Source organism: Pteropus alecto, unplaced genomic scaffold (genome assembly GCF_000325575.1).
Source record: "Pteropus alecto unplaced genomic scaffold, ASM32557v1 scaffold45, whole genome shotgun sequence".
Classification (NCBI taxonomy): Eukaryota; Metazoa; Chordata; class Mammalia; order Chiroptera; family Pteropodidae; genus Pteropus; species Pteropus alecto.
Genome location: NW_006442491.1, coordinates 8,373,326 through 8,398,176, shown reverse-complemented (window position 1 = coordinate 8,398,176; position 24,851 = coordinate 8,373,326). Strand labels below are relative to the sequence as shown.

The following is a 24,851-nucleotide window of genomic DNA, read 5'->3' as shown; positions in this document are numbered from 1 at the left end:
AATTGGAAGGATTAATATTGTTAAAATGTCTCTATTACTCCACGCAATTTACACATTCAATGTAATCCCTATCAAAATACCAATGGCTTTTTTTTCACAGAACTAGAACAAATAATCCTTAAATTTGTATGGAACCACAAAAGACCCAAATAGTCAAGCAATCTTGAGAAAGGAAAACAAAGTTGGAGGTATCATGCACTAATTTCAAATTATATCAGAGTGAAAGTCAATTTTATGTAGAATCTAAAAACCAAAACAAAACAAAAACAGATTAATAGGCAAAGAGAACAAATTGATGGTTGCCAGAGGGAAGGAGGGAGAGGAATGGGCAAAAAAAGCTGAAGGAGATTAAGAGATACAAACTTCCAGTTATATAATAAGTATCTGGGACATAATATACAGTATAATATAGTCAGTAATATTATAACTTTGTACAAGAACAGATTGTTACTAGACTTATCATGGTGATCACTTCATAGGGTATATAAATGTCAAATCACTATTTAGTACACCTAAAATAAATATAATATTGTATGCTAACTATACTTTAATTTTTCAAATGGTTAAAATGGTAAAAAAAAAAATTGTTAAGGTAGATCTCATGTTAAGTGTTCTTATCACAGTAAAAATAATATATCTATCATCACCTAGTATTTTAAAATTAATGGTGCATCTTATAAAAGATGGTGACTTAGATTCAATTAAATATAGGTAAGTATTGAGTCGCTACTCTGGGCCAGGAAGTGTGCTAAGTTCCTGTTATATGTCAACTCATTCAATCCCCATAAATACTGAGGTAAATATTTTTCCTGTTTTACAAATAACCCTTTGCCAGGGTCACAGCCAATCAGTGAAAGTCTGAACAAAGACCCAGGTATCTATTCTGCTTCCTCCCTAGCTAGGCAAATTTCCACGATGCTAGAACATTAGTCAGAGTTTGCAAGGTCAGTTCCTTACTCATTACTCTCTCCCTACTCATTACTCCCCACTCAGTGATGAGAACAAGATGCTTGAGTTGATCCCTCAGGCTAATGACCACATCCTGTCTGGCCTTGGAAGAGCCCTACCCTTACCATAACTATCTTCCCTCTGCCTTACAATCATCACCTCTCAAGAACCTAAACCTAAAATGTAGGCCAGGTCTTTAGATTTTCTTCAAGAGCCTAAGGCATGAGTCCTTTATATTTTGGCCAAACAATTGCAAAATTCTATACTCCACCTTTCTTCTGATTTGGTCACCCACCTCTGCCATGTGCTTCCATTGTCAACCTCAAAGCAACAGCCCAAGGAGAAACAAGGTGAAGCAATCACACAAAGTCCCACAAATGGAAAGAACTAAAAACTTGCTCAAACACCTTCAGGTTCTGTAGGCTGATGATGGTTAGTCTTTAAACTTGGGAAGGATATAACATAGCAAGCTGGGTATCCAAGTTGACAAGCTACAATGGATATCATGAACTGGATACCTAAAGCTATGTTTAGTCATATGAAACTATCTGCAACAAATGTAAGGTGGGCAGAGGAGAAAATATCCAAAGGAAAGGAAGAAAGACCTTAATTCTACCATTTTAGCTATACCCACCCACTGCATTCTACTTGACAGAATCAAATCCAGTAAGTATGTTATTCCAACTTCCACATCACCAATTTAAAAAAGGAGAAGGGTGGACAATCCTCCCAAAATTGATTTTCTTTTCCAAAGTAACAAAGTCAGGCAAGCTCTCAGTATTTCAACTTAAAGTAGAATCCAGGTCTCCTCACATTTAGACATGAGAGTAGGATTTAAACAACAACAAACCAACTCACTGAAAAACATACTGACTGACAATAAAAGTGACACAACACATGACACTGACTGATAGCTTCTTTGGGAAAATAAAACAATAAATTATCTATTTTAAACTTCAGTTTATTCAAATACCACAATTTTCCATAGACATAGAGCCATACCTAATTATAGGCACAAGCTAATTCTTAAATACTATGTGTAAAAATTTCCACCAATATTATTAAAAATTAATTCATATAATTACATTATGCTCATTCCTCCAAAATAAAAGACTGAAAAAACAACTTTTGCCAGTTATGTTACTATGGTTTAGATCCAACATTAATTCATTTGAACTTCGCCTGAAAAGCTACTAAATCAAAGCTATTTTTCCACTGACACAAGGAATGGATGTAGGTCAGGAAGCTGCTACAAAAGGTAGGCAGGAGAATATGGATCTGAAATGATAGGGTCAGGTCAGCAGAAAGGGAAAGAAGTGAAAAATATGAGAATAGTACCAAGATTTCAAGTCTAAGCAAAGACTAGAATTGTGATGGCAATAAAAGAGATAATGGCCAAGGGGTAGGAATAAGAAAACAAAGTGTTTTTGTTGAGTCTGCTGAATTTGATGTACATACATGATACCCACAGGGACATGTACAGCAGGAGGTAGGAAAGGACTCATGTGTGCCTCTAGTGAAAAGTCCAGAGTAGAAATAGCCATGGAAGCCAACACCCTAAGAGATAACTGCTGAAATCATGGGAACAACAGCAATAGTACTAAATCACCAAGAGAAAGCATACAGTGAGATGAAGAAGAGAAAGCAAAGGCCCAAATCTGAGGTTAGCCTTGGGAAGAGTCTGTGAAGAAGGTCAAGATGGAGTAGATAAGAGAAGAATGAAAAACCAAGAGAGCTCCAGGATCAGTGCTATGGACTGACAGAAAATAGCCATCTACATCAGAGATCACAGAAAGAGTCAAGAATTGTCAGGAGAAGAAGGCCATTGGATTGGGTGGTTTCTTTGTATTGTGGGACAGAAACTAATGTCATAAGAAACCGAAGAGAGAAAAGAAAGAAAGGCAGCCATATCTGTCTGCCCTCTTAATAAAGCCTGAGGATATCGGAGAAAGGCCTAGAACTGTAACTTGATAGATAACACAGAAAACCAATATTATTTTGTCAATATAAACCAATATTATTTTGTCAACCATGCATATCACCACATTTAAAAAAAGGTTTCGAGTACATCTGGCACAAGCATAAAAAAAAATTTAATCTAAACTTTGATCTATACGTCAACCATTCTTCTCATTAAAATTCACCCCCCCAACACACACACACACACACACACACACACTCATTTCTAAATGATGACTTTTCTAATACAGGTACAAAAAGAAGATGCACATTTTATTAAAAGTGTACTTAGAGAACTGAACGTTATAAACTACACATTTCAAAATACACCTTATAAGTTTTATGTCAACATTTTACTCAAGAGTTATTATCTCTAGGTTTTGAAATGACGCTACTTTTATATTTTTTGTGATCTAAATTTGGCACTATCATGAGTCATTTGAGAAAAAAATCCATAAAAAATATTATTAAGGTATAGTCAACTCCAAGGTTATGTTGAAAATGTTAGAAAAGCATTTGTGTTACTTACATTGTAAAACAATCCTTAAAATCTCCCAAATATCAAAGATCATTTATACGCCTATGCTTTTGTTATGCAGTGTTTTAACACATGCTTTATGTTTACATAAAAATATTGTTTTCAATCATTAATGACCCATAAAGTTGAAGTTATGAAAAATGGTCATGAAAGCAGTAAATACCTGAGGTACTCACAGCTGTAGAGTAGGGATTATGAGCTCCAGTATTTTCAGCCCAGCAGCCACATCCATAAAGAGCAGCCTGAAAAAAAAAAAGAAAAAGAAAATAGATAAATATTTCAGAAATATTATATGTAATTACTAGCTTTAAACAAAAAACAATCATATGCATCTGATAAATTTAATAACAATATGTATCAACTGGGCAATAATACCAGAGATTACATAAAATCTACCCAAACAACAGTCTAACAATATCAAAACTATTTTTTCAGCTATTGTACTAATCTAAAAAATTTCAGAAAATAGCAAAAGAAAGTTTCTTAGTCTCATCAATGTAATTTTTCTTCTCTGGAAAATCTTCCCCCTATTGTAATTTGTCAGCTAGTTGCTATTCTGACTCCTTGAATTCATTATAGTTGCCTTAAAATAGTGGTTCTCAAATTAGGCGTGTGTCAAATTATTTGGGGAATATAGTAAAAGGAACCTTGGTTCCCAGATATTCTGATTCGGTCATCTGGAAGCTAATCCAGGAATCAGTTATATTTACCAGGACTCCAGGAGACTGGGATGCAGGTGATTCTTCTGCCATGTCCTGGAAACCTCACAGGAGGGCCTTTCCCATACCTTTCCTCGGGCGGCAAAATAGGAACTGCAAACAGTTATAGACCAAAGGACCCGGTATATGCTCAGCACTGTGCTAGAGACTGTCAGGTGTAAAGAAAGGAGGCAAAAAGGTCTACTCATGCTAATCACTTTGTGAAATATCGGAGCAGATTTATATGTTTGAAACCACCAGGAAGGAACACAATAGGCTACTACAGTCTTATAAAAGAATATGTCAGTCATTCCTATTTTGTTCTCAATTAATGCTAGCCAGAATATCTGGATGCATCTCCTCAACATCCACAATGAATTTTCTGCCTTTGGGAAGGGAATCACAACTGACAATTTTTCACTCCTTAGTCAGAAGCAGAGTGAGAAAAACCTTTACATAGAGAAATACAAGGAGGCATGCTCAAGAACGTTCATTACCACATGTTTGGTGAGAATAAAAAAGTGAAAACAACATAAATGTCAATCAGTAAGGAAATGGCTATACATTGGCATATAATATGTAGAATTCACTGCCAAGTTTCAAGGAATTAAATTAAATCAGTGCCCCCGCCAAAAAAAAGAAAGAAAGAAAGAAAAAGAGGCAAGCCACAATACATTCACTATTCAATATGACTGACAAAGTAAAAAGATATTCTCATAAAATAGTACTGTTATTTAGTAGGAGCTCACTTCTAAGAACTGGAAGAAGAAGCTAAGACTGGGAATGGTAACGAGATAGACTTCAGCTTTCGATAATACTCTATTTTTCTTTACAAGGACTTCAGAACATATTTGCTCCAATATTCTCCCCAGAGCAGAAATCTCCATGAAATATCCCAGGTACTTCTGATATTGAAATGCTTCCTACCTCATATGGAAATATATATCCCTTTTGGACACTTCCCATTGGTGAAAAGTTCTTCCTTAAATTACATAAAGGATGTCTGCTTTATTATAACTTCTACCCACTAGTAATGATTCTACTCTCTGGAAATACTTTACCTCCTCCTAAAGCCCTCTGAATCTTTTTAAACAGCTATCTTGGTGCTATAATTACTCTTTTCTCACTCAAAGAATCCTAGATTTGTGAACTGTTCCTCAAGTCCTTGAAATGCACATACACATATCCCACTTCCCTATTCGCCTTCCTTGAGAAATAATCAAAATTTAGGAAAACTTTAGTTGAAGTCTATCATGTTCATGTGATCCACAGTTGCTATCCCCAGTTGTCATAACAATAGCCCTCTTAAAAGTAAAACCAAGAACTGAACACAACACTCCCAATATAGCAGGCAATAGGAAATACATTATTGCCTTTGAAAACATCATGCTTCCTAAATACATAAGAATGCTGGGTCAGAGTGGCAACTGAAAGCTCTAAAGAAAGGATTCGGCACACAGATTTCTTAATAAAATTGGCATACTTGTGGGATAAGCCATTCAACTTGTACCACCTAGGACAGATGCTGGGTCAGCCAAAGCCTCAGAGAACACATTACCTCAGTAGAAGTATCCATTCTTCATTCATTGAAAAACCTGCACATTAGCCCATTGTTCTTGCAATTTCCCACAAATATCCTGACCAGGAGCCTGAATCCCCAAAAATAGTAAATAAAACCACAAGGATACCTCTTAGAAGACCAGTGGAGGTCATCTCTTTCTAGTAAAGAAAGAACATTTATCCTTACTCTTATTTCTCCCAAGCAAATTCCCTTTATGCCTCTTCAATTTCATTGTCCTACTTCTTAACTTTCTGAAACTGGTTGCGCTGAAATAGTGATAGATAAGATAAAAGAATCAGAGTTTTTCTCTCTCTTATCCACTTCTTTGGATAAAACATAATAAACGTAAGTAGGCCTTAAAAATCAATCACGAAAAGGATTTCCAGTGAGAATGGTGGAGTAGGTAAATGCTGTGCTGGCCTCCTCTCACAACCACATCAAAATTACAACTAAACTACAAACAACCATCAATGAGAATTACCTGACGTGTACCTGAACAGAAGTCCTACAACTAAGGACACACTGAAGAAGCCACCTGGAGACTGGTAGGAGGGGTGGAGATATGGAACGAGCTGGTCACACCTGAGTGTGGTGGTTAAGGATCTAAAGGGATATCTTGGCTGCAGAGATCCCGTGAAGGAGCAAGGGTTCCCAGCCCCACACCAGGCTCCCCAGCCCTGGGTTCCAGTGCCAGGAAAAGAAGTCCCCACAACTTCTGGCTGTGAAAACCAGAAGAGATTGTGGCTGAGTGAGATGGAAGGCTGCTAGAGTCCCAGGCATTCCACTTAAAGAACCCACGTGTGAACTTATTTACTGATGAACTCACAGCACTAGGGCAGCAGCTCAAAGAGCACCAGGGACATATGGAGAAGAACTAAATTATCTGGCTTCAGCTTTTTCCCAGTCAGAAATGCTGGCAGAATCCATTGTCTCTTTGTTGAGCCCTCCCACACCTGACTTGCAGACCCAAATGGCCACCACTTCTGAGTCTCCATCAATCTCACTAACACCGTTCACCTTGCCCTAATGAGTCCCTGAGACCTCCCCTCCCCCAACTTGTGGGCCCATCCATGCTGCTTCCAGTAGCTTTTGCATACAAACGGCCTGTCTTCATTCATGCTACAGACTTTCCTAAAATATCTAAAAGGTTCACAAAACCCAAACAAACAGTAGTTGACTTCAGCATGTTCTATACATCTTGCTGAGGAGCCCCAAGCCCTCACTAGTGGCAGTCAGCTTTGATTCATGGCTTGGCCTCTCAAGGCACCTCCAAACTCAGTGCCGGTTGTGATCATCAGTGGATTGCTTAGTGGCTCATGACAAGTGGCCTTGGGCAGGGCAAAGGCTGCCACTGAACTTGGCCTGAGGTGGAGCCCCTCCCAGGTGGCCCCAGAGCCAGCATACCTGGTGGCTGGCTTTAGACCAAGCTAGAACACCACTGGGGATGCATCTGAGGATAACACATCCAAATGGCATGCTGGGCAGGCACCAGAGCCCTGCTAAAGCTAAACCTGCTCTGTAGGGTCAGCCCCTGCACAATAGCTCCTTCACTGTAGTCCTCATAATTGCTCAGCCTGAGGGTCAATCCCTCCCATAGACATGCAAACAGCAACCAAGGCTGCTATAACAGCACATACAACCCATACAAAGGATACACTGGAGCACCCTGCTCAGGTAACCAGGAAGACTGCTTCACTGGGCCCCACAGGACAGCTACTACATAAGGCTTCTCTACTAAGACTGGAAGACACAGCAGCCCTCCCTAATACACAGAAACAAATACAGGGAGGCAGCCAAAATGGGGAGACAAAGAAACATGTCCCAAATGAAAGAACAGAATAAGGCGCCAAAAAAAGAACTAAACAAAATGGAGACAATCTACAAGATGCAGAGTTCAAAACATTAAAAGGATGCTCGAAGAACTTAAGATAAGAGTAGATGAACTCAGTAAAAATTTTAACAAAGATACAGAAAACAAAAATAAAAATAGAAAACATAAAAAGAACCAGTCAAAAATGAAGAATACAATAACTGAAATGAAGAATACACTAGAAGGAATCAATAGTAGATAAGATGAAGCAGAGGATGGAATCAGTGATTTAGAAGATCTTCTAAACATCCATTCAGAACAGCAACAAGAAAAAAGAATCCAAAAAAAGTGAGCATAGTTTAAGGGGCCTCTGGACAACATCAAGTGTACCAACATTCACCTCATGGGTACCAGAAGGAGGAGAGAGAGAGCAAGAAATTGAAAACCTATTTGAAGGAATAATTATGAAAAACTTCCTTAACCTGATGAAGGAAATAGACATACAAGCCCAGGAAGCACAGAGAGTCCTAAACACCAAGACACATCATCGTCCAAATGCCCACACCAAGACACATCATCATTTAAATGCCAAAAGTTAAAGATAAGGACAGACTCTTAAAAGTAGCAAGAGAAAAGCAATTAGTTACCTACAAGGGAGCTCCCATAAGAATATCAGCTGATTTTTCCACAGAAACTTTGCAGGCCGGAAGGGATTGGCATGAAATATTCAAAGTGATTAAAAGCAAGGACCTACAACCAAGATTACTCTACCTAGCAAAGCTATCGTTTAGAATCAAAAGATAGATGAAGAGCTTCCCAGGGAAGAAAAAGCTAAAGAAGTTCACCACCAACAAACCTGTACAAACCAATACTATGAGAAACATTAGAAGAACTTCTTTAAGAAGAGTATTACTTTAAGTGTAAATTACTTTATGATTACTTTAAATTAAGTGGATTAAATTCTCCAATCAAAAGATGGGGTGGCTGAATAGATAAGAAAACAAGACCCTTACATATGTTGCCTACAAGAGACTCACTCTAGATCAAAAAAGATATACAGACTGAAAGTAAAAGAATGGAAAAAAATATTTTATTTAAAAAAAAAAAAGCATGAGTAGCAAAATTCATACCAGATAAAAGAGACTTTAAAACAAAGCCTATACCAATAGACAGAGAAGGACCCAGTAATCCTACTTCTGGGTATTTATCTGAAGAAACCCAAAACACTTCTTCGAAGGGACGTGTGAATCCCTCTGTTCACTGCAGAATTACTTACAATAGCCAAGATATGGAAGCAATCTGGATGTCCATCAATGGATGATAGGATAAAGAAGAAGTGGTACATATATACAATGGAATATTAGCCATAAAGAAAAAAAAGAAATCTTGTCATCTGCAACAACATGGATGGATCCAGAGGGTATTATGCTGAGTGGCGTAAGTCAGACAGAAAGATAAATGCCACATGATTTCACATACATATGGAATCTAAAGAACAAAATAAAGCAGAAACTCATAGATACAGAGAACATTTTGAAGGTTGCCAGATGAGAAAGGGTTTGGGGGCAGGGAGTGAAAAAGGGGGTTAAGAGGTACAAATTGGTAGTTATAAAATAGTCATGGGAATGTAAACTACAGCGTAAGGAATATAGTCAATAATATTATAATATAGTCAATAATATTATAATAACTATGTGTCAGATGGGTACTAGATTTATTGAGTTATATAAATTCCTAATCACTATGTTGTACATCTGAAACTAATATAATATTGTATGCCAACTGTAATTGAAAAATAAAATTATTTTTTAAAAAGGTTTCCTTCTTTTCAGTAGTAAAATTTTATTAAAGCTATTATCATGCAATAAATGTAGATCATATAAATGATATTTATCATATTACTATTTAATCTTCTCTGAGCCTTAGTTTCCTCTTTTATAAAACGAGGATAATAAAAACACCCATCTCATTATTTTATAGGGCCACATGAATTAACACAACTGTTGTACATAGCAAGCGACTAATAAACAGTAGCTAGCTATAGCTGTTATTACGAGAGCCTATGATAAGCAATTTAAATGCATTATGTCATTTAATCTTCTAGAACTTTGTAAGGTTGCTATTTACTCCCATTTACAGCAATGGAAAGTAGAGCTTAAAAGACATAGAATAATTTGTCCATAGTAAGGAGACTGGTAAATGGGAAGGTGAGATTAGAATAAAGGTTTACCTGAATCCAAAGTCCATACTCTTAACCACTAAACTGAACTACCTGTTTGTGTGTGAATAGGGTGAAGGCTGACAGGGTTCAAATATAATAATTCTGTTCTCATGTCACAGTTGTAAATTCTAATTATTATAGCAAGCTAAAGAAGCAAATAAGTTCTACTTCAAATTGCCATTTCACCATCTGAACTGTTATATATCTAGAGCAATGTAATATGCTAAAATTTTTAAATAGTTCATTTGTGCATTTAAATCTATTTTAAAGTATCTAGTTTTAGCACACTTTTTAAAAAAGTCTTTGCTTTTTAAAATAATGTGCTTGTGTATTTTCTTACATTCTGTCCTGATTGTCAGGAATAACAGGTTTTTACCTCTTACTGATGCTTACATATTTCCAAAATTATTATGTCTCCTTATCCAAGCAATATAATCCAATTAAGCAACTATATTTTCCTGTAAGCAATTTGACTTCTCTCCTCCACACCCTTCCTGACTTTTCAGCTCTCACAAACTGTGTATTCACAAACTAGCCAAGTGGAGCAGAAAGACATGTAAGTTTATCTCTTATCTCTTTTTTCAAGACAGTCCATCGTGCAGTGGCAGAATAGCTTCAAGATTGTTCGATGTAATATCCTGCTAACATAGTCCAGAACTACCCTTGGTTCCGTTGTTGCTATTTTGCTAACCAAAACAAACAAAAAACAATGAAAAAATCATGGGAACTGCAATGCAATAAAGGTGGCTCTGTTGGTTTTTCTCTCTCCTTCTCTACCAAGACATACAAATCTGATATGCCGACTTTGGTTTTCTTATTCCAAATTTATATGCCGACTTTGATTTTCTTATTCCAAATTTGACAAATACGTAGGATTTTATAATGGGAAAAATACCATGACCAGACAAAGGCTTTTTGTAATGAGTTCAAAGCATTATACACATGTTGAGTAATCATTCTCCATAAATCCCCTTATACAGTAAGTAGAAAAAGAGTTGCACAAAAATAATTATTTTTCCCTTCCCTTTCTCCCATAGGCTGTAAATGGCATGTCCACAAAAAAGCAGGTCAGAAAACAACACTTGGGGCTTCGCAAAGATGTCCTCCATGTGATCGATCACTCTGCTTCAAGCATTCACTAACCACTATGTCTAAAGCAACTATGATGCCAACTCTTCTTCAAAAATGAGAGACAAAGTACAAAGAGCAGCCAAGCAGTGCTCCATATGTAACATGAGATCCAAACACTGAGTTTAAACACACTCCTTGCAACTACTTTAACGGACTCCATAAGAGTGTCCAATTCATTTGTTCACTCAACAAATATTTATTAAGCCCACAAATAATGTGCCAAATTGGTTTATACTCAAAAAGCTTACTAGATCAAATGGATTGTTAAATTTCATTCTCCATATAGTCCTACAGTTTGAAGATGGGGTGGGGAGGGTGAAGAAGATGTGCAAGTGAACTGGAAATAAGTTAGTTGTACATAAATTAGACCCTCCTTGTATCTAGATTTCTTGGGTGGTATCATGTGTTGGTGACCTGAAATACTGGTTAGTCTATAAAATAGCTGAAATGCTTAATCAGAGGAGAAATTTAGAGGGTCAAAATGTTCCTTGAATGGAAGAAATACATAATATAACTAAAATCATTTTCCCACCTAAAAAGCAAACAGCAACATAGTCAAGTAGTTGACTCCTAAAGAGAATGACATTTGCAAAGAAACAAAATAGAAATCATGTCTACTAAATGCCTAGGCCAGTCCCAGACTGTTGAGAATAATAAAACATAGGATTACCAGTTGTAAAAATCAGAAAGAACCCTACTACTCTGAGACAGGTTTTTTTTTTTTAAGAATCTTGAAAAGGTATTTGATAATTTACACTACATAAATGTTAAAGAACAATGAAAGCATTTATTTTTTATAAAGAAAAAGATATCTCTATGTTTTAAAAATTGTAAGCTAAAAAATTCCATGTTTTAACTTAAAAAGCTAGTTTTCAAACGCCTAAATTACTTACTTGCCCAACTCTCCCTGGATGTTTCAAGGCCAAGCCTCCACTGGAGACTGCAGCAGCAACATTGCCTTCATGGTCCACAACCACAGCGCCCACTGTGTCCAAAGTGCCTGAGTCGTTCTCCTATAGAGCGAAAGTAGCATGAGCATTCACTAAGCATGCTGTGTGACAATTTATATGACTACATAGCATTTTTCAGTATAATCATGACATTAAATCTGAGCTAATCCTTAAGTGGAACATTCCACAGTCTCCTATAATTATCTATTATCAAGTTGCCATTTAAATTCTGTTCAAGTCAAAATGTATTTTCCACTGAAAAATCCTGATCAAAAGCTTTTCTCTAATAACAAGCCTAATAAACCTTTCTAAGGGAGGGGGGAAATCAATTTAATATAAATTACAGTATATCGTAGTGCCTTCTTATTTTCACAGATTAAGTTCATGATTGAGATTTTGTAGAGGAAAAGATCTGTGGCATAAATGAGCCAATGAATGCCATTATTGGTATTTTTAAAATATTATATACAAATTTCTAAAAGTAAGTAATATCATCAGCACAACAAATGAAGAGGATGATATTCACAATCTTGAAGTATACTATGTTGTAGTTTTATTTTATAATTTCTTGCTTGCGAGAAAGTTTATGCCAAGCCCCTTTCTCTGCTTTATCAATATGCTTGCCAATTGCATGGCAGAAAACCCTATGTTCCTGAGAGGCATCTTTATGTTTCTGTGTCTTGTTCCAGGTCCCATATACTTAAGGTATTTCACGTGCAGTGACTACAAGCAGCTGTCTCCCTACCTTAAAGATTTCTGGGTCACCTGTGCAAGACAGACAAACTTTACACTATTGGATAAAAATCAGGATTAAAGAAGGCAAGAAAAAGGTTACATAGAAAAATATCTTTTTTATATATTAAAAAGGGCAACTACTGCCAGTCCTTAGGTTAATAGCAGTCATGGTAGTGTTCTTAACTAGGACAATGGTTTTCAAACTGTGCCCAGAACCCGAGGCCCCCTACCCTCATCCTCAACCCCATGTACACATGACACTCCTGGTTCAAAAAGAGCAGCCCCCCTCCTATGTGGTTTATGCTCACACTACTGAGCAAGACTTCATTTGTACTGAAGGATTCCTGGCTAAGAAGATTTTGAAGTGCCACACTAAGGCAATCCCCAGAAAAGTCCATGAGCACCTAGGGCCACCTCAGAAGTTGAGCAGTTTTGAAGGGGGTCATGAAATAATGGAAGCAGAATGCAAACAAATGATTTTTTCTTAAAGTAAACTGAAAAATTCAGAGGCAGAGTATGCCACAACAAATATCACAATAAGTCTGTTAGGACAAGGTACATCTAGATATTTACATTTCTTTGGTTCTTGCTCAAAATTCTGACTCCCCCTAACTATACTATGACAATACTTACTTTCATTGAAAAGGTCTGACTGAAATGAATACTATATCCCTACTTTCCCTTTAAACCATAGCGGGGAGAAGTCTTGCCAATGGATCCCCATGGCCATGTCCCAGAACACCACAGTTCTGCTGGTGGTAGGTTGCCTGACTTTCAAGGTAGTTCCCTAACCTGGCTGTAAACTCTCTGAAAAAGGTCTGATCCACTGTGTTTCATTGTGCACACGGCAGACATTCAGGACATACTTATTCATTAATTAGGAGGAAATAAAGTATATGTCTACAACTCTGGTGTCACAAAAACATGCCTAATAAGTGATGATACATGCCATGCCATCCTCATGTCAGGGTCTCAGCTTCCATCTCCTTTTATCAAGATTCAATTTCACGTAAATCCAGAGGATGCCACTATCTTAGGGAAGACTTAACAATAACTAGGTTCGCTCATTTATTATGAATGAAGTAAAGTTTACCTTCTTTGGTAGATAAGATTAAAAGTATCAAAGAAATGCATTAGACACATTTTATTAGAGAAGAGATGGGTAATCCTAAAGAGAAATGTACTTTTAAGGTGAACGTTTATTTCGTTATTCTAAGAAATAATTCCTAAGTCTTCATATCCAAGCAACCACAGAGAGAAGTGTTTGTTCCTTATCCAGATGCCAAGACTTATGTCTTCTACAGGAGGGCTTCTAAAACTTTAATGTGCATACAAATCATCTGGAGAATCTGTTTAAATGCAGATTCTAATGGAGTAATCTGGTGTTGGTCAAGACTGTATATCTAAGAACATCCCAGTAATGCTGATGGCGCTGGTCTACAGACCCTACTTCGAGAAATAGGTCTACTAGCATCCAACAGGATTATTATCAGCCAAACATCCGCTCTAATCGTACTGAGGCAAATAATTTTACAGGCACAAATCTGCTGAAGGAGAACTTAAAACACCTAAGGCTAACATGTCAGCCTAAAAGATCTAGGCTCCATCTTGTTCAACTATCAATTAGCAGCATATCACCATGATCACATCACCGTGAACATACTACAAAGTATTTTAAATTATTGATATTCTACTAATTCTTCTAGAAATGAACAACTTTCATACTAATAAAAGACACTATAAAATAACTTCCCTCAATGACAACAAAAAAAGTCAAGAAACAGTATTTTTTATTAGTTGTTTTTTTTTTATTAACTGAGACTGCTGATCCTACCCAAGCAGTCTATAAAACAGAAATTTTACTGCAGGGATACATAACATATATGCAGTGATATACAGTATCTATAAAACTATTTTCTTAGCATCTCAATCAGGGTATTGTGAACTATGAGAACTCATATGCCTAACCAAACTACTGTAGAAAGAGTCAAAAGGATTATACATAGATGGATTTACTGTAACTTGGTTCTTAAAAATGAAAAACCAAGCAAAAAATAGAGAATCCTGTTCCAAATTAAGCTAAATATTCCTAAGAGCTTGCAACACCTGCAAAAATCAGGATTACTCCATAAATATTCAAGAATTAGTTCATAGATTTCATATACTAAAAAGCAAATCTAAGGATGATGAAGTAATATTTAAGCATTTTTATGAAGTGTAGATAAATTGAGTGAAAGACAAACATTGGTATTTTGGTCATAATAATTTCACAATGCTCATTTGTACAGAAATGAAATCTTAGAAAGGTTAAAAAACACACAATGACTGTTACTATACAGAACTACTATTATACTCTTACACTCCATAAATACTTAAAAGTACATGCACCACACAGATACACATGTACCTATTGTCCTTGACTGAAACACAGCATTTGCATTACTTCCTTGATAAAACTGTGACTAAAAAGCAACTATATGAACTATAGTTTTCTTCAGAATAAACACATGTATATAAAGTTGAAATAGTACATATGTTATGGAAAACACTGAAATGTAACTTTCTTGAAGTAACCAATAACCAAAAATTAATACCCATAAAGAACCACTGGTTAAGGACAGTAAACCTAAGATATACTGGAGCTGAAAAGAATAGTAAGGAAATTAACCACTATTGAGTTTTTATTTTTCTCTGTTCCAGACTGGAGATGACTGTTATACAGGTATCATAAGAATTAAATTAATAAACACATGTAAACTACTTTAAAAGGAATAAATCTCTTAAAACAAAGTTTAGGTACTTTCCACAAGAAAATTAAACCTCTAACCTGTACTCTTAATTCTGAAATTTGCCAAGAGACACCATCTATCAGTTACTTTTCATTAACTTGGTCTTTCTTCTGTACAGAATTTTTCAACATCAAATAGCTAAAAACATGGGTAATATCTCAAATGTGTAACTGCATCCTGAAACTGGCATATGGCAGAACCGTCCTGAATACAATAATAAAAGGAGAATTATACTTTCTGAAAATACGCCAAACCTTCCTAATGCACCTTTGTTAGGTTTGTGAGCAGCATTATAATCGGCATGAGTGTACGGTTGAGAAAAGCAGATGACTAAAGTCTTCCATGACAGTATAGCAATGCCAGTATAAAGCTTTGCCATATTTGAGTATCCTAAGAATGAAATGATAGCTCTGGCTACAGAAGACCCAAATCTGGCTCCATGTCTACCTCCCACACACCAGCCCCTAGAATGGGGCCTCTGTGGGCTCAGGTGTGTATAAACAAAGTATGATTTAGCTAAAATTATTTATCCTCATGTATCTGGTTTAGCTGAAACCAAAGAAAAATTCGATACAAGAACATCTAGTGATCTTTCTCTTCTCTCTCGAAAATCACCCTTCTGATGTCCACTACTATGAAAGAGATTTCTTGAAAACTACAGTCAAGACATCTATTCTTAAATAATACTTTATTTTCTTTGTTTAATAAATATGCATTAAATATCTTTGCAGCACTATACAAGTCAGTGTCAAACATATCTACAACAGAGAAAAATTTGTATTTCATAAAAAATTTTGTTATTTTTCCCTAAATCACTCAACAAAAGCTAATAAACATTTTTAGCTCAAAATAAAAATAAAGTGGGTTAATCATGCTTTTAGGAGCATTACTATATCTAGATTACAGTTTTAATTATAAATTCACACTATAACAAAGTTCCAGAAGATTATCTAAAAATTCTAAACCCTCAAATACAGCAAAGGACAATGTTTTCCAACTGGCAGAATTTTCATACAGAGCTCTGGGGCTTGCAACACTAAAAATGGAAAAAGGCAATGTTTGTTTTTTTAATAATCTTTCAAATAATTAATTATGGGCTTTTTCTCTTCAAAATGAAAGTCTGAGAGCTTCAGACGAACATATTGATGACTTAAATTATTAGATATCTGAAAAGAAACCCCAACAATGGTAGTTTTCTACAACTTTAAATCATTTTTACTCTTTTTCATATGTTGTTTAATTAACATTATTTAATTTATACCCATAAAGTACCACTGGTTAAGGACAGTAAACCTAAGATATACCGTAGTTGAAATAAAAATTAAGGAATTTAAGAATGATGGTAATTCTGACAAGCTCCTTCATGTAATATTAACTAGATCATTAAATTGTTTTCATCTGATCAAAATAGTTATAAGACACACTTCAATGACTTCAAAAATCAGTTTAAAATATAATAATGAAGATATCCAATTTGGCTTCTTATCTTTCTGAAATAAATATTAATTACAATTTTAAATTTTAAAATCAAAAATTTTTAATTCTAAATTAAGTAAATATACACCTTGTTATGACCCAGCAATTAAACCCCTAAGTATTTATCCAAAAGAAATCAAAGTATACGTGACAAAACGTCGAGAATGTTCATAACACTTTTAACTGCAACAGCCAAAACCTGGAAACAACCCAAATGTCTATCAAAAGGGGAATGAGTACACAAATTGTGATATAGGCAACAGTGAAGGACTGCTCAGCAATTAAAAGAAACTAGTGATATGTGCAATAATATGAAAAATATTTTCAGACACACACTGAATAAAAGAAGCTGGAAACAAGAGAGTATAAAATATATGATCCCAATTTTATTAAGTTTTAGAACAGGTAAAACTCCCTGTGGTGAAAAAGAACCAGAAAAGAGGTTGTCTTGGGATAGGGGCATTGACTATGTAGGAGCATAAGAAAACTTTTTGGACTAAAGGAGATATGTTACGTGTTGGTAGGGATGTGGGTTACATGGTTGTAGACAGATATCAAAATTCATGGAACTATACAATTAAGATGTGTGCATTTCACTGTATGTAGGGGTAAAACTTTAAAAAATCAACAGCTGATGTATTTCTCTTAAAGTACACAACCAAGAATTCAAAATATCAGGATAAAAAAAAAATTCCAACACTTTCTTAATAGTATAACACATTTATATTTATATAACATTTAACACACATTTGATTTCAACGGTAAGCAGGAGCGGGTGGTGAAAAATATAAAAGATAGTAAAAAAAAATGGATGAGAGAAAATCTAATGTATGTCCAACTGAAAAAAATAAACAGAATAAAGAAGACAAAATATTTAAAGAGAAAATGGCTCGAATATCCCCTAATTGATGAAAAAAAATGCAGAGCTCCAGAAAGCCAGAGAGAGGAAAGATCATGACGCAGAATTCCTGGAAGCTCAACAGAAGCCAGAAGACAGTAGGATGATATCTTCAAGATACTCAGAGAAAAGTAACTATAAACCTAGAAATGGGCACCCAACAAAATTACCTTTCAGGAACAATAATAAAATAAAGACAGACAGAAAGATATACATACGTACATACATACATACATACATAAAATGAGTTTACCACACTCTGCATCCTCCCTACTACCTACTCATGAACAAACCTAGTCTCTCTTTCCTAGCTCTGTTTACTTCCACAACATCTCATCATCTTCTAAAATATACAATTTACTTTCGTATTATTTAAATTGCCAATCTCCATCACAATATTGGAAGCTCCAAGAAGGCAGTGATCTTCATGTTTTATTCATTAAATATGCTAAGTACCTAGAGAAGTACTTAGCACCTCTTAAGTACTCAATAAATACTTGTTGACTGAATGAATGAATGAAGAAATAAATGATATACTTCAAGTAGAAGGAAAATAATTGTTATGGCGTAAGTGTCTGAGTCCTCCCAAAATTCACATGTTGAAATCCTAACCCTCTAGGTGATAGTATTAGGAGGTGGGGCCTTTAGGAGATGATTAAGTTATGAAGGCAGAGCCCGTATTAATTGAATTAATGCCTCTACGAAAAGAGGTCCCAAGAAAGCCCCATTTATAGCAAAAAGATGGCTATCTAGGAATTGTACCCTCACTAGACACCAAATCTACTTGCACCTTGATGTTACACTCCCAGCCTCCAGAACTATGAGAAATAAATTTCTGTTGTTTATAAGCTCCCCAGTCTATGGTATGTTGTTATAGCAGCCCAAACAGACTAAGACAATAATCCAAGAAGGATAATCAGGCATGAAACAAGGAATGGATAAACAAATAAAATGGCAAACCTGCATATCAATCAAAACTAATACTGTTTTTAAAATTAATAATGTGTTATTAGGATGTCAGTTGGGTTTTTACATCTGACTATATGTTACTTATATCTAAAGCACAAGGATATGAAAAAGTTGAAAGTAAAAAGACAGAGGTGGAGAAAAAGAGATATGCCAAAAAGATACCAATCCAAACAATGTAGCTATATTAATAAGAAAAATAAGTTTTAAGAAACAAATAATTAAGAGAGATAAAGAGACTCTACATGGCAAATGCTGAAAGTTTATAGTCACCAAGGAGATATAATTCTGAATTTGTATGTACCTAAAAAGAACAGCCTCAAATAGCAAAAACAGACAAACAAGGAGAAATTGATAAACCATATCTCAAAATGAGATATTTCAACACATTTCTCTCAATTATCACAAATAAACAGAAGACCTGATTAATACAATAAAAAGCTTGATTAGATGGCCGTTCACAGAATTCTGTTCCCGACAATTAGAGAGGAAACATTCTTTTCAAGCGTATATAAATATCCACAAAAACTGATCATACGCTAAACCATCAACTAAATCACAACAAATTTCAAGAAATAATATCAAACAGAATATACCCTCTGACTACAATACCTTTAAGTTAAGAGTCAATAAAAATAAATAAAATTTGGGAGTTAAAAAAGAAAATATACTTCTCAATAACATGGATCAAACAAGAAATCTAAATAGAGCAAAAATAATGAAAGATAATAAAAGTATTACATTTCTAAACTTGTGGGACACAAAGTAGTACTTATAGGAAAATTTACACGCAAAATGTTGATATTAGGAAAGAAAAAAAATTAATAGGCTTAGTGTCCAACTAAAAAAGTTAGAAAGAGAACAAGATATTTGGTGACGGACAGAGGAGTAGGGTATTGGGGGACTGGGAGAATAGGGTACAGGGTTAAAGAAGTATAAATTTGTAGTTGATAGATGGTCAAGGGGATGGGGAGCATGGCATAGGGAATGCAGTCAGCATTATTATGATGGCTAGGTGGAAGGTTGAGGGAGAGAGCAACTGCGGGGGGATCATTTTATGAATTATATAGATGTCTAACCAATGCACTGTATACTTGAAACTAATCTTAAAAAAATTTTTTTAAAGAAAGAGAACAGGATGAACACAAAGGGAAAGGAGAAAACAAAGATAAAAAATCAGAGAAAGAGAAATAAACATTAAGCAAAGAGATCAGAAAAAAAAAATTGGTTCTGTGAAAAAACTACTTGTTGAATGGATGAACTGAATGAATTAAATCTGAAAGGCAATAATTTTCTCTGCATATCACGTAAATCTCTACAAAGGCCCAGCAGGCCCTCCTACCTTCTCCACCAACAGGAGCTTTGTCTCTCTGGAGTAAATAGCAGAAACTGGCATTCCAGCCTTACTCTCACTTTGTCCAAAGCAAATATGTCTCTCACATCCCTTCTCCCACCCCACATCAACACTGCCCTTCTTCAATTAACTCCAGAAAAGTTTCTCAAATAACTCCAGACAAGTTTCCTGAATGGCCTCCCCGACCACATAGGAAGCCCTGTGCCTAAAAGTCCAACCTAAAACACGCAGTTCCTCTCCAGGAAGACTCTTTATACTCTGGCTTGTTTTGGGATCTTTTGTAGCTTGTCTTGTCCTTCATCCACATATAAGCAGCAACTAACAAAGTGTCGTAAATATTTTTTAATTGAACCTCATTAATTAAACTCTGTGCCCTATGAAACTGCATCTTGCTCAATTTATATACATGATTCAGACTCAGTCTATCTTCAGCAGTTTTACTATTACCTCACATGTTTCTCTCTGATTATTTCATATTTAGAGCTTCCCAAATATAATGCTTTTGCACATCACTCCTAAATACCTTTTTTTCCCCCAAAAGCATGTCCTTAAACAACTGCTGTGAAATCTCTGGCTGGTCCCCACAACAACCAATAAGTTCAGACTCATTTCTCACAACATGAGAGTGATCATCATCTCAGGAGGTTTTGCATGCCCTTTGGTCTACTATTCAAAATAAACTTCCAAGACTCTTACTATCAAATGTTAAACCTCTCAGTTTATCTATAAAGAAATTATCTCTTGATATGGGTCACACATGCCTCCATTCAATATTTTCTTTTGGTAACACTTCTTTACTGCCCTCCCATCCTCTTAGGTCATCTGGCACCAGATCACATTCTTCTCATTTTTGACTAACCAATTCGGCTTATTTAACTGCAAATTGCTTCCCTATAAGCTCTAAGTAATACTCTTACTATACTTTAGCTTTAACTTTGCACTTTCCACTGGACAGCTGGTCATCCTTCACTATCTTAAACTCAGTCATCACCATCTGGGAAATGTGTTCAAGGAAGAAAGAGGGAATCAAGATTATCTGGCAGTTGCACTTGATAGAGGCACATATACATAGGACTTCCACGACAGAGATAGCACGATTTGCTACTAGCTAATATTTACTAATAGGCTATGAACTTCATTACCTGGGCAGATTAAAAAACACATAAATACATAAGCTAAGACCTTGCTAATTAAATAGACAGCAGCAAAGTCTCTTTAATAAGAGCAGGCAACCTTTTTCAATTTAGTTGTCCAATTTGGCTCTTTTCAGGAACACCTGGTCGTGGTCTGGACCTCTGCTCTTTCTTTCATTTCAGGGCATACATTTACCTTCTCTGGATAAAATTACACTTTTTCTTTTAAATACCAGAGCTCCACTCGCCTTTGAACTGAGTCTTAAAGCAGTGGGGAATAACAGATAAAGGACTAAAAGGTAACTTGAACAATCTGGAGTCTATTCCTGCCAATGAAACACCGTGACAATTGGGATGGATCATTTAACCTGGATTTAAATTCAACCCTCTCCAGATTCAAGAAATATATGACATCTAATTTAATAACACAATAATAAGTTACTTTATTTGATGAGATCTTTAAGGTACAGCAGTATCTATTTGACTATACAATTAAGAATATACTCACAAAAAGAGAAATTATTTCAAAATCATAAATACATAACTACTAAAGATAAGCATATTAAAAAGCAAAGAGAAAAATGCCCATATACTTTTTCTTCTTTTATTCCTCAATAGCTTATAATCTTATTAGAAAATAGCAATAAATCAAAGAATTACAAAGAGCAGTAAAGGAACTAAATATATTTTGATGTAAAATACAATCTAAACTAATTATGATAGTATATCTTAGAAATTCTAATGCCATTTAAATGAACCTCAATCATGTTTTCAGAGACTCCCAACACTCAAAAGTCTGTGTTTAATGCAACTAGCCACCAGGATAGACCACATACATATTTCAAAATATTCTCCGTATTTGCTCCTACATACAATTAACACAAATAGGAGTAGTCAGACATTCAGGGGAGATTTGGGCTATGGACTTAATTTCTATATAGTCTATTTTACTTTACTAAATTCTGTGGACAGTTGAATATTATCAACTGTCATGTCCTCACAGGCATAAGAAGTTGTCAAAACCAGAGTTTGGTCTGACAGGAAAGTGTATTTTTAGTGTTACACATTTTATTTTTTTTAATACCGTAAAATGGAACATGCATCACCAGCTGCTCCACCTTGCCAGACTGCCTCACACATTTAGGCTACCCGCCTGGCCCCCATAAGCATATGAGTTTGAAATTGCTGTCCTGCAGAAACTTTAGCACAATCAAGCTTATCCACTCACATACTTCCAGACCTAGGACTTTCTCTTTTCTCTGCACTTACACATCTACGTCCCATCCTTTATTCAAGACCCAGCTTAAATTCCTCTTCTTCCATAAAGCCTACCATGAGAAACTTAGTGAGCTAAAAGTGGTTTCTACATCCTAACTCTTGTAGCTCTGATTGATGGTTTCATTCTTTTAGTGTATACCAAATGGCATGATTTCTGTTTACGGTTTAATATAATGGACCAAATACAATGGTCAGGGCCTAGATGCCTTTGCTCTATTTACTCCCTAAAACCTAGTTAAATATCTATAAATAAGCACTCAATACATGTTTGCTGGTGATAACGTTGAAGTCAAAGATAAAATAAGTACTGAAAAGAAAAACCAACAATTCCATGAGGCCATGACCTCTGGTGGAAACATCACTCAGAGCCTGTGTACTTGCTGGTGACTTGCTGGTGAATGCCTCATAACCTTAGGCTACACAGATCAATGGAGCAATGAAAATATAACAGTGCCTATTCTTGGGCAAATGACCCAAAATGACCACAGAAGAGATGATAATACTTGTAAAATTAAAATGCTCTCAACACAGGAAAACACACACACATACACACACACACAATCACAAGCTTCATAAACCTTTCTTAGTTTGTAAGGCGATCTCCATTTCCATTCTTTTCTGTCCCTCCTTGGAAAATCACATAACCAAAATAAACAGGTGCTAGAAAATGGGTAGAAATTCTTGTTGTGGTGAGGGGTCATTCTTTTTCCTAGAAAATAAGACAAGGTCTAGAAGTGCATTTATGAAACTGCCATTTTATCTACATAACAGGAAAGAGATTCAGTCAAGTTTCTCTAGATGGGCACGCCCCCTTGTGGGCACTTCCTGCCTCACCTCTTTGGAATGGTCAGGTGAGATTGTAGGCTGTTTCAAGGTATTATTTCCTGACAGTCTTTTCCGTCACTTATTTATATAGTACCTTTAGATCACTACAATATTGAGGAAGTGCAAAAATATTATCAGTAATATTTCAAATAACTTAACTCTCTTCTTTCATCATATCCCCAGATGCAAGCTTATTGTTAAAAGTGAAGCACAGCTTTGGAGCAATGTATACTTGAAGCAATTAAATAATAGATTTAAACTTATCCTGAAAGACCATAAGATTTACAATTAAAGAAAATAACAATGTTTCTCTCAAAATTAATATTAAAATCATTAATTGTAAATGTTTAAGTTAGTAATGTGTACTGAATGAAGGCACTGTTTCTAGGCATTGTGCTAAGTATAAAAAACCAAAATGTTCATGCCTCCATAAGCTTACACAAATATGATAAAATAACCACACACAGCAATCTCAAAATGGTAAATGTGTAGATAATTCAATTCAACAAGTATTTATTGAATGTCTATAACATGTACTAAGTAAAAGAAAGAAATATGTTCTAATGGATGACATTCAAGCTGGTTGTTGAAGAGGACTTAGATTAGAATTTCAGTAAGCAGAAAAGTGCCTGGTATTTCATTATTAATTATTATTTATTCCATGAAGGGAAAAAGACATGAGCAAAATCTTAGAAGTGAAAACTTTCAGCAAATTCATGAAAAATCAATAGAGAAATATATTTAGTAAGAGAAAAAGATTATTCCAAAAGAGAGAGAATGGAAAAGTTGGTTGGGTCCAGGTTTCAAAAGGATTCATAAAGTCAGGTTAAAAAGTTTGAGTTTTAATCTACACACAGTAAACATTCTATTAAAGTTTATTCCAGGAAAACGCAAGACCAATGCAGGTATTTTTAAGGAAATGTATCTTTGGATAATACATAGGACTAAAGAGGAACAGAGAAAGGCTAGAAACAGGCAGGGAAGCCAGTTATAAAGATATTACAACCGTCCAACCATCAAAGGTGAAAAGGAATGGACTTGATAGTGCTAAATGTACCCAAAAGAAACAGGCAAAAACTAAAGAACAGTGCATGTATTCATTAAACAAATGTTTACTAAGCACTTATATGCCAAGCTAAGAAACCATAGGAACTAAAACAGATACAATTCCCGTCCTCCTAGAACCTGCACTCTAGTGGAAGAGAAACACATCAAACGACCACATTAACACAGGCAGTTGGAGTGGCATGACAGCTTAAAATGAGAGAGGGCAAAGGAGAGACAATATTCCGGGGCTCTGGAATCATAGGAACAAAAGACTTGGCTCAGGAAAACTCTTGATGAACAACATGACCCAGAAAGGGAGTAAGATAGCAAAGGGTTGGAAAGACAGGCACTTGCTCCCATCAAGTCCTGGGCTCTGTTAAGGAGTTACACTTTATTCTTAAGAATAGTTGGAACTGCCTGAAGAGTTAAAACAAGGGCATGACAAAATCAAATTGCATTTTTCAATGGTTCCATGAATACTGTGTGTAGAACTCACTAGATGGGGCAACAGCACTTATGGGCACATGGGTTAGA

General features: G+C 35.5%; 1 protein-coding gene across 6 annotated transcripts in view; it reads right to left on the bottom strand.

Moving 5' to 3' along the window:
• TASP1 (taspase 1) overlaps positions 1-24,851 on the bottom strand; it is a 221,724-nt gene that overhangs the window by 117,135 nt on the left and 79,738 nt on the right. For 4 of the 6 annotated variants that reach the window (XM_015596858.2, XM_025039894.1, XM_006921583.3 and 1 more), the window contains 2 exons: positions 11,760-11,879; positions 3,609-3,687 (listed from right to left, as the gene is read on the bottom strand). In XM_015596858.2, the coding sequence (XP_015452344.1) occupies positions 3,609-3,687; positions 11,760-11,879 (199 nt within the window). The remainder of the gene's footprint in view (positions 1-3,608; positions 3,688-11,759; positions 11,880-24,851) is intronic. The other 2 variants (XR_003043153.1, XR_003043152.1) reach the window with 1 other exon arrangement.